The 9,249-nt window shown below is 51.4% G+C and overlaps 1 protein-coding gene across 1 annotated transcript; it reads right to left on the bottom strand.

Moving 5' to 3' along the window:
* Window positions 1–236: 236 nt before the first annotated feature.
* On the bottom strand, window positions 237–9,024 carry LOC104396787 (fatty-acid amide hydrolase 1-like). The gene is made up of 15 exons (XM_010006684.1): window positions 9,012–9,024; window positions 8,447–8,592; window positions 7,669–7,812; window positions 7,220–7,353; window positions 6,177–6,383; window positions 5,693–5,733; window positions 4,995–5,119; window positions 4,642–4,767; window positions 3,281–3,378; window positions 2,801–2,900; window positions 2,462–2,502; window positions 1,614–1,653; window positions 933–1,041; window positions 458–603; window positions 237–365 (listed from the first exon to the last, which is right to left on the bottom strand). The coding sequence occupies exons 1-15, from the start codon at window positions 9,022–9,024 to the stop codon at window positions 237–239; spliced, it is 1,599 nt and encodes a 532-aa protein (XP_010004986.1).
* Window positions 9,025–9,249: the final 225 nt, after the last annotated feature.

Raw genomic sequence — 9,249 nt, 5'->3', positions numbered from 1 at the left:
AGACCCAAAATAACAGACTTTCTGGTAACAAAAAAATACTGTATTGGGACAATGATTGGAAGTGCTCCATCACCACGGAGCTCTCCTCCACCTCTCCTTGCACACCACAGCCAGCAGCCAGCCCAGCCATCACCGCATCCTCACAGAGGAGAACACGAGTCCTGTGGGCCAGTCAGACCAAAGGATGGCCTGTGCTGATGTTCTCTGGGATTCTGCTCCAGGAGAATGCCCGGGACTCAGAAGATGCTGTTCTTCTTCAGGGCCAGCATCTCCACCTCCTTCATGAAGCGGAGGCACAGCTCCTCCTGCCAGGGCAAGGCCACGCACTGCACGGCCACGGGCAGCCCCACGCTGTCGTGGAAAGCCTGTGGCACAAAGAGAGGGAGAGAGGGCAGGGGGATGTCCAGGGGAAAGGGATGAGGACACTCACACCCCTGGGAAACTTGGCAGGACTCACTTTGACCAGGGTCCGGTCCCACCAGTCCCGAAAGTAGCCTTGGTAGCTCTTCAGCTCCTCCTCATCCTTTTCTGTCACTTCTGTAACGGGGACCACGCCGACTGGGAAGTCCAGGGTGTTGTAGAGCATGGTGTAGCTGACTGCCACTGGGGGAGAGGGGCAGCTCTGAGCCAGCCTGCTACAGGGAAAGCCCTCGTGCCCCTCTCCATGTACACGAGCCTCCAGTTAACCAGGCATTTGAACAGGGAACTCAAGGGCTGAGGGATGGAAACCTGCCCCTTGGCTCCCACATGGACCGGGAAGGTTGTTCTGGGTGTACCCCAGGGGCTGGAGCTGCAGCTGCTCCGAGAGCTGAGCTTTTCCCACTGCTGGCCAGTGCCTTGGGAATGTGAGAGAGGAGGAATGCTTCCCGTTGGTACTGATGGGATGCCACGGCAGGGCAGGCTGGAGGCAAAGGTGCCACGTTGGCACCTACCTGAGAGCTTCCCAGGGTAGCCGATGCGGAGAGCTGGGCCCAGCATGGGACAAAGCATGACATCCAGATTCAACTTTTTCCACTGGGCAATGAACTGGTGGCAAAACTCCTGAGGAGGAAACACGCTGGTGGTCAGTGCGGTGGATGTGCTGGCCCATGGCTGCTGGCTGAGGCTCTCCCTGGGTGCCCAGCCAAGCTCTTGGCCCTTCCTCAGGAGCAGCCACCAGGTTACATCAGGCCTGATCCTGCTCAAATCCAGCAGCTCTTTGGTGCTTGGTCAACAGCCCTCCCAGTGTACAAAGTCTCCTCTCCCCCATTCAAGTTGGAGCTGGGGAAGGACTGAGGAAGAGGGCACATGGCAACTGGGACACGGGAATGAGTCTTGAGGAAACCAGAATGGAGATAAAGGCAAGTTGACTGCAGCTGATGGCCTATATTTTCAAGTGTAGGAGTAAAAAATTCAGGTGTGATTTGGGATCATCAGTGTGTCATCCTGATTCTTTAAATGTGCTGAGAACTTGCACATCCAAGTGAGATCTCTTGAGGACCTCACTTGGATGTGCATGACCCTACCTCACATCAGCAACGATGTGATCTCCTAGCCTTGGTGGATACTAAATCTGCCCCTTCCTAAAGGGAAATAAACCAAAAACTATCTAACCTCAAATTGCAATACTTTACCTCAATTTCATGATGAAGACTCCAGACTTCATCCACTGTGCTGAAAAAGAAAACAAAACCAGTAAAAGGCGTCAAGAGGTGCTTGCAAAGTAGAGCTTTAGGGGCAGGGAAGAGCATAGAACAGCAGATGGGGACAAGTTAGCTCTGCTCCTGGAGCAGCAGCCAAGGAAAGAGAGAAGTCCTGACTTTCCTTTGAAGGGATGGCTGTTTTATTTCTGCTTCTGTCCATCATAGAGGGCTGAGGACCAAAGGCAGATGGGTGTAGTGCTGCTTTATCCTCACAAGTGTCCAGCCCCATTACTGCTGCTGTGCGGAGGAGGTGGAAACCCAGGCACATGATTCCTCAAAGGCCAGGCTGTGTGAGGTGGGCTGGGCCTCTGATGTGGGGACAGACATACTGCCTTGGAGGCACAGCACAAAATACACCCTCTCTGCTATGGGACTAGAGTCCCTTCTCACCACTAACCACCCAGCACTGGCACGGCAGCAGGGAAGAGCAAACCTTCTTCCCTGTGCATGTACCTTCCTTCTGTGTGACAGGGTCCTCATGGCATGACTGATGCTGGACCAGTGCTGAAGCTGACACTGTATTTCATTCCCACAAGCCTCATCCAGTTCCTAAGCAGGAGGCAGTGAGTTCCTGCCCTCATTCACATCCTTAGTACTGACACAGTTTGCCAAACCCTGCAGGGTTACGGTGCTGACATAAACTGCTCTCAGTTTGCTCCCACCCCTGTGTTTTCTCCAGAACAGGCAGCTGGGGCAATATCCCTAATGCAGCAAACATTGCTGCTCTCCCTAAAGAAACCCAAATCTTCACACATTTTCTCAGGCACAGATTTACTCACTTTGCTCTCATGTTTCTTATGATACCTGAAAGCCGAGGTACCTGAGGAGAGAGTAAAAAGAAGACAATAGTTTACATTAATTCCAGCCCCTCTGAGACACCTTTGTCACAAATGCAAACTGTTGGTTGACTCAGTGCTCAGGCAGGACTTGTGGATTTTCCTCCAACGGAGGAGAGGAGGAACAGAAATAGCTTCACTTCAGTTTTGGAACCATGTCAAAGCACAGCCAGGAAGCAAGGCCTAGAGACACCTTTATGATAAAGCCTTGATGCAATAGGAGACAAGTTATTTACCACTTATTGCTTCACTCTGTCTATGCAAGAAAGAAATGGACCTTACGAAGGGTTTGACAATCCAGGAGAGGACACTTTTAAGCCAATTTGGTGACTTCACCAACCAGAAGAACAGCCCCATGCTGCTTTTCTCCAGCTCCCCTTTGCTGAAAGAGAAACAGGGGCGGGTCAGCTGAGCAGTGTTAGGAAGCAATCACAGTAGATCAGCTTTCACAAGGCCAACTCCTCTGAACAGCATGTCTAAGTGACAAAGAGAGGTTTGCTCCGTTCCTGTGGGCCCCTCTGTTTATCACAATATTTATTGGATAGCAACACCCAGTTTCCTTTCACCTTGCAAGGCTAGTAACAATCCTAAAGAGACCCAAAGTTCAGCTGAACAGCTTGATGGTAAGCTCTCCAGTAAATCCCAGTGCATACCAGCCACTGTCTACATCCAATAGATTTACTACCTGGATGCTTGCCAGACCCTAGGGAGGAATTTTATAGAAAGGCACTGATCACACCAACTGTTTCAGGCTATACTTACAATTTCCTGAGGAAAGATGCACCCCCATCTGCAAACACTCCCCTGATACAGAAGTTGAAGATCACGTAGTCCACATTCATGAGTTCAAAGGGCACCAGCTGGAAGGAGAAGGGAGGTCAGTGGCACAAGCACAAACAAGTTCTGTGGGAGAAGCCATCGAGGGCCCACAATGGGTTGAGCTGGGCTGAGGATTTCCTGACAAGCCCTCAGGAAAGCCTTCAGTGTCTGAGGCCACCAGGTCCTCCCCAACCCTTCCATCCTTCCTTAAAAATGCCATTTTTCCTCTGAGCAACAACTGATGAGTCAAAAGAGACAGAACAGGCTTGGCTCCCCGATATCACAGAATCACAGAACGGTTTGAGTTCAAAGGGACCTTAAAGATCAAATTCTAACCCCCCTGCATGGGCAGGGACACATCCTACTAGATCAGGACTGCTCATATCCAAGCAGTCCCAAGGCACAAAAGTCCCTTCAAAAAGCAGTAGTGGGTAAGAGAGAGTGTGAGTCTGAGCTCCCCACTTTACTCCTGATCCTTGTGGAAAGGTAAGGGGAAGGTGTGCAGCCATGACCATGCCTCATGCACAGGAGATGGTCTTCTGAAATGGCAGAGAGAAGGAAGAAGACAATCTCTGCTCAGCACCTCAGAAGCCCGAGACCCTAGAAATGCATCTGGGTCAACATGGGACTGCTTGACTATAAAATCTTTGCCACCTGCAACTGCACTTATTTTTTCCTTAGGTCTTTGTTTCCAGATACAAAAACAGGAGGTGGCTTTCCGTGCAACATACAGTAGATCCATGGAAGTCCTTGCCAAAGGATATGATGCAGAAAAGGTGAAATTAGCTTGACAACTGACTAAACAAGTACTTGAACAACAGCTCATCACAGCCACTGAAGATGGGTGACCCATGAGTCTCAGAAGACACCCTGAGCTGACAGTATTCATACAGCAGCAGGACTGTAATTTCCCTGAAGGCACTGCCTCAGGACCCAGGTTGTACAGCACCTAGCAGAATGTGGATCTCAGCCAGGGTATGAGTGAATGCACCCACACTGCAGGCAAGTCATAGAGCAGTGTGTCTACTCCCCAGCATGGTTATGGATAGAGGTGGGCTTCCTTTTGTGTTCACCAGCACCAAAAGAGCACTGAGATCCTGCTGAGAGGAGAAATCAAGTTGCAATATAGAGTATTTATTTTCCCAGAAGCAGCTATCTAGTTTCATCAAAGCTATAGGAAGCTGACTGGATTCCAGGCCATCTTTCCTTGCCAAATTTGCTTGATGTTCGCTCATGGGTCCCATAGGCATGGTAGGAAGAAAGAATAGATGCAACATGTCTATTTGGTTCACGCAACACCCTACCGTGTGCCCAGCGTCCTCCAACATCTGCTTCATCTCCCGAACAGCACGTCTCATGGCAGGACTTGGCATGGTGAAGAAATCAGTTTCGTAGTAGCCGATGCGGAGCGGCTGTGTGCTGGAATACACCTATGGAGGGAGGGGAAGTGCCAGCTGGAAGGATGTCAGCAGCATCCAGAGCCACCAGCCCACCCGTGCCGTGGGGAAGGTCTGGAAAGCGGCGCTGCTGCCACCCACGTGGCCACACACAACAGATGGCAGGTTAGAACAGGTCCAGGAGGGTTCCTACAAGCCACTGGCGTTTTCAACCTGAGCAATGGCAGCTCTTCTTAGAGACCCCCTTTGAGGTTCTTTACCTCTTCATTGAAGGGAAGGGGGGGGACTGTGCTGTCCAGGCTGAACATGTCCTCGCACAGGAGCGCCCGCATGCACAGTGCCAGACTTTCCACATCTTTTGCCATTGGCCCCACTGCTGCGACCACTGGAAGAGACCAGAAGAGAGCATCCATAGCTGGGGGTCTTTTGAGGACATGTCCTGCAAAAGCAGGACCTCCTGGCATTGTTTTGACTCAATCTAGTGTTGGTAACAGCTCCTCTTTGAGGATCGGGCTGGGGATGCCTACAAGTGTCTTCCCACCAGCAAGCCCATCGTTGTGGACCCAGAGTTGCTATCCACCAATATGGGCCCCAACATCTTCATTTCATGACTTACAAAATGAAACAAAAAGCTTTGTCGATCACGACACAAGGACAACATAAACCCACCCCTCTGACAGCTCATCCCTGCTCCCGTGACGTGACGCAGCGGCAGACAACACAGCCACCCGAGGGTTACAGGGTGTGTTCAGTTTATAAGTTACACAAACCACTCCCCCTGGCTCCTGCATATTCCAGTTTCTCAGGAACCACAGTATGGGGCTGGTTTTCTGCGAGCTCCTGAAATGGAACCTGCTTCTCTCTCTGAATATGTTGGAGAAGGACCCTCATAACCAGCTGAGGGTTCTTCTCACCCCTGCCCTGCTGCCCTCCCTGAGGGACAACCAGCAATTCCTACCTGCTTTCTGCCCAAGGACACCCGATGTGATTCCTTTTTTGCTGCAAAGAAAAGAGACACACAAAACCAGCAGTTGAGTAATTTTCATTAAAGGGAAAGGCTTCAAGCAGTAGCAAGTGGTAATGAAAACACTGTCCTCCCTTTGCAGATGCAGAGGTTGTCAAAAGGAAGGGCCAAGGGGAAGCCCAGGGAAGACCTAACTTAGGCCAGAATGATTTATGCCCTGTCAGACAGGAACAACCATCCCCTTATAGCAAGCAGATGGGCAGGTTTCCTCATTCTGGGCAGGGGGAACTTTTCTGAGGGAACCAATGCTTTCCTCCACACAGGCCTCAGAAAATGTCCTGGCAGGAGAAAGAAATGAGTCCTTCCCAGTTCCTCCCATGTTTCCCCTTGCTCACAGGAGTAGGAGCATCCCAGCACAGCAGTTGGAAGGGTGGCAGGTGGGTCACACCTAGAGACATCACTGCACTTCTCACAGTACCTGAGTCTGTTCCCGGTGGGTTTGAGTGCACAGATCCCACAGAAGGCAGCAGGGAAACGCAGGCTCCCTCCTACATCTGTCCCAAAGCCCAAGATGGATCCACCTCCTCCTACAAGTGCCCCTTCTCCACCAGAGGAGCCTCCGGGGCTTCTGGTGTAGAGCAGAGGGTTGAACGTCTGCCCAAAGATTAAGTTCTTGCAGTCATAGCTAAAGAGAGAGAGATTGCAAATGAGGAATGTAGATATCTGCTGATGTGGACCTCAGCCACTCAAAAATGAAAGACCTTCAGAAGGTTATTACGTAATTACTAGCTGTCACATGGACATTGCTTAGTCTGGGGGCTTCCCAAAGCTCCCATGAAGACCACCAGCCTTTCCATACTGACCCCAGGAAACAGATTCACTGCCAACTCTTCCCCAGACAGACCCTCTAGCAGCACAAATACATCAAGCCTCCTGGACAGCCTTCCTGTTCAGGTGGTCCTGAGTGTTACAGGACATCCAAAGAAGCCCACCTGGAGCAGGTCCAGGCCCCACCCTACCCTGGGAGGCATTGCTGAGCCCCTGCTTGGGAACAGGCCAAATGCCAACTGCAGCAATAACAACACTGGACTCACCCAGAACTAGTCCAAAATCCCTGGGGCATCCTCTTTGTGTAACTCTCTTTAAACATAGTCAGTCATTGCCACGTCATCTTAAGGAAGACACTTTATATGGCTTAGGCAAGAGTCACTCACAGAGGGCATTTGCCAGAGTTCATTTGGCAGGATACAGGGACACCAGCAGGGTGAATGTCAAACAGAGCAGACTTGACTTCAGCCCTCTCTTCTCCTCCTGTTTTGCTCCTTAATTTAATTTGGAACTAAATTTTCATAATTAGTGTAAATGTGCTGATTTTTTAAGTAAAACTTAAAGACCCTAGGGATGTGGACCAGGTGTTGTTATTTAAAAAGAAGTGGGAAATGAAGATTAGGTTTGATAGAGAGCCTCACTGGAGATGAGGGAGGAGAGCCCCCACACCAAGGGAATGGAGGGCCCACCTACCTGATGAGGGACTGAGGAACATTGGTTTTGACAAATGGAATTGCTCCCTGTCTCCTGAGCACCTGCACCACCACACTGTCCTCTGCTGCAGGTTTATTGAGGTTGTTTATAAACCCTAAGGTGGAATCATGACCCTGGGAAAACAGGACAACCAGGTTTCCAAATGGAGGATTGCAATTCCCCCTGCCTCTGTATTTTTATCAGCACATGTATGCACCTCCAACATCCCAGCCATCACACGCAGGTTGCACAGTGTACTGGCAGTAAGTCCAACCGGCTTTCCCTCTTGGCTCATTTGGGCAGCAAACCCCCTGACCTGCCAGGGCAGGCCATCCCATCCCATCCCACATCAGCTCTGACAAAGGCCATGCTGGGATCTAACCTCCCACAGCCACCAAACTTCCAAGCCCAGGGATCTCAGGACACACGTGGTCTCGCTCTGGCCATACCTGGCAGTCGATGGAGTCTTTGATGCTGACAGGTACCCCGTAGAGCAGACCCAGCTTGCCTGCCAGCTTTGCTTTGTGGAGCTGGATCTCACTTTCCTGCAGATACTCCGTGATGCAGTTGGTTTCTGTGGTGATTTGAACGGCCTTGGGGAAAGTAGGCCAAGCCAGGTGAGACACAGTCCACAGCACTGCACACCAGCCTTCTGCTTTGCAAAGGACACCTGCCTCTTCCCCCTTCTCCACTTCCCCATCTGGCCTATAAGTATCAGGGCAACCCTTTCTGTTCCTTCCCAAAACATTTTCATGCTAAACTCCAAAACTTTGTCTGAACATAGCACTGGCTGGTGCAGGATGGACAGAGCCACTCAGCCCAGCGAAATAGCAAAGGCTCTTGGTGGAGCTTCTGGGGAGACATAAAATGATATCCCCAAAGATGGAACCCAGGAGGTGATTGGGCCATTGGGGCAAAAGCAGAGAATGAAAGTAGACACTGAGTCTTTAAGGTTTACCAACCCATCCCTATAGCTACACCAGCTTCTATGAAGGAATGGGCTTTGGAGATGCTGAGCTTGCTGCTCCCCTTCACTCCAAACCAAGTGTAAGAGCCATGGCAGACAGATGCTCAGCTTTCCTCCTGCTTACAGAAAAGTGCAGGAGGGCCCAGCACTAACCAGCAAGTGCTGACAGCTCGGCAGCATTTGAACCTCATGCTGGGCTTCTCCCAAGAGAGCCAGCTCCACTGTGGGTGAGAGGCTGCCCCGCCGCTCTTGCTCCTCACCTTGCTGACGTAGGCATAGAAGACATGCTCCAGAGGGAGGGAGCCATCCCGGAGCTTCTTGGACAGCTCTGGCAAACGCAGAGAAAGGATGGACACCGTGTTCACAGAAGGATGCTGCGGGAAAGATTGAACAGGCAACAACACATCTTTACCTCAGCTGGTGGGCTCCTGCTCAACCCTCGGTCCTCACTGTAAGCCATCCAAAAATCTGCCACTTCGTGGGCAAATACCTCCCTCGAGACCAGAATCCTGCTCCTGCCTGACACCGGTGAGCAAGGTGTGAAACCTGCAAGGCCAGTAGTAACGCAGGCTTTCTAAAGCCTCGTCTTTCTGCCCAGACAGGTCTCATCAGGCACCTGCTGTCTAAGACAAAGCCTTTTGCACAGCCTTGCTCAGACAGGTCCTGGCCAGGCCCGCAGGGAGCTGCTCAGTGCAATGTTCTCTGATGAACCACAGTGGGAATCAGCAGCACGGTTATGGACATCCATCCAGCAATCAACAAAACTGGACCTGCTGCCAGTTCCTCACCTGGTATCACCAAGATACCCTCCAGTGAAACACACACCCAGGGAGCCCATTGCCTGACACGAGACAGCTCATTTTTGGATCAGCAGAGGTTTCCTCACCACCTTCTGAATACCACAAAAAAAGCATCGACCCTCATCCCCGAGGCTGGACTCTGAACCCTGAGCCAATCTACTCTAACCACAGGCTGGCCGTTGGATGGGATAACACGGGCAACGCGGCGGCCGAGCCGGATTTCTGGGCACCGTGCCCGGCCTTGGTGCCATCACCTCCCGCCC

This window comes from Chaetura pelagica, unplaced genomic scaffold (assembly GCF_000747805.2).
Source record: "Chaetura pelagica isolate M959 unplaced genomic scaffold, ChaPel_1.0 scaffold69, whole genome shotgun sequence".
Taxonomy (NCBI): Eukaryota; Metazoa; Chordata; class Aves; order Apodiformes; family Apodidae; genus Chaetura; species Chaetura pelagica.
The sequence above is the reverse complement of the archived record's forward strand: the minus strand, read 5'-3'. Positions and strand labels throughout refer to the sequence as shown.

Excerpts from the sequence above, each read along its gene's own strand:
- LOC104396787 (XM_010006684.1), bottom strand. Across the intron at positions 5,734-6,176 it reads CCCACCGGGAACAGACTCAG|CAAAAAAGGAATCACATCGG; the intron begins GTACTGTGAGAA and ends TTTTCTTTGCAG. Across the intron at positions 2,503-2,800 it reads CCTGGATTGTCAAACCCTTC|GTACCTCGGCTTTCAGGTAT; the intron begins GTAAGGTCCATT and ends CTCTCTCCTCAG.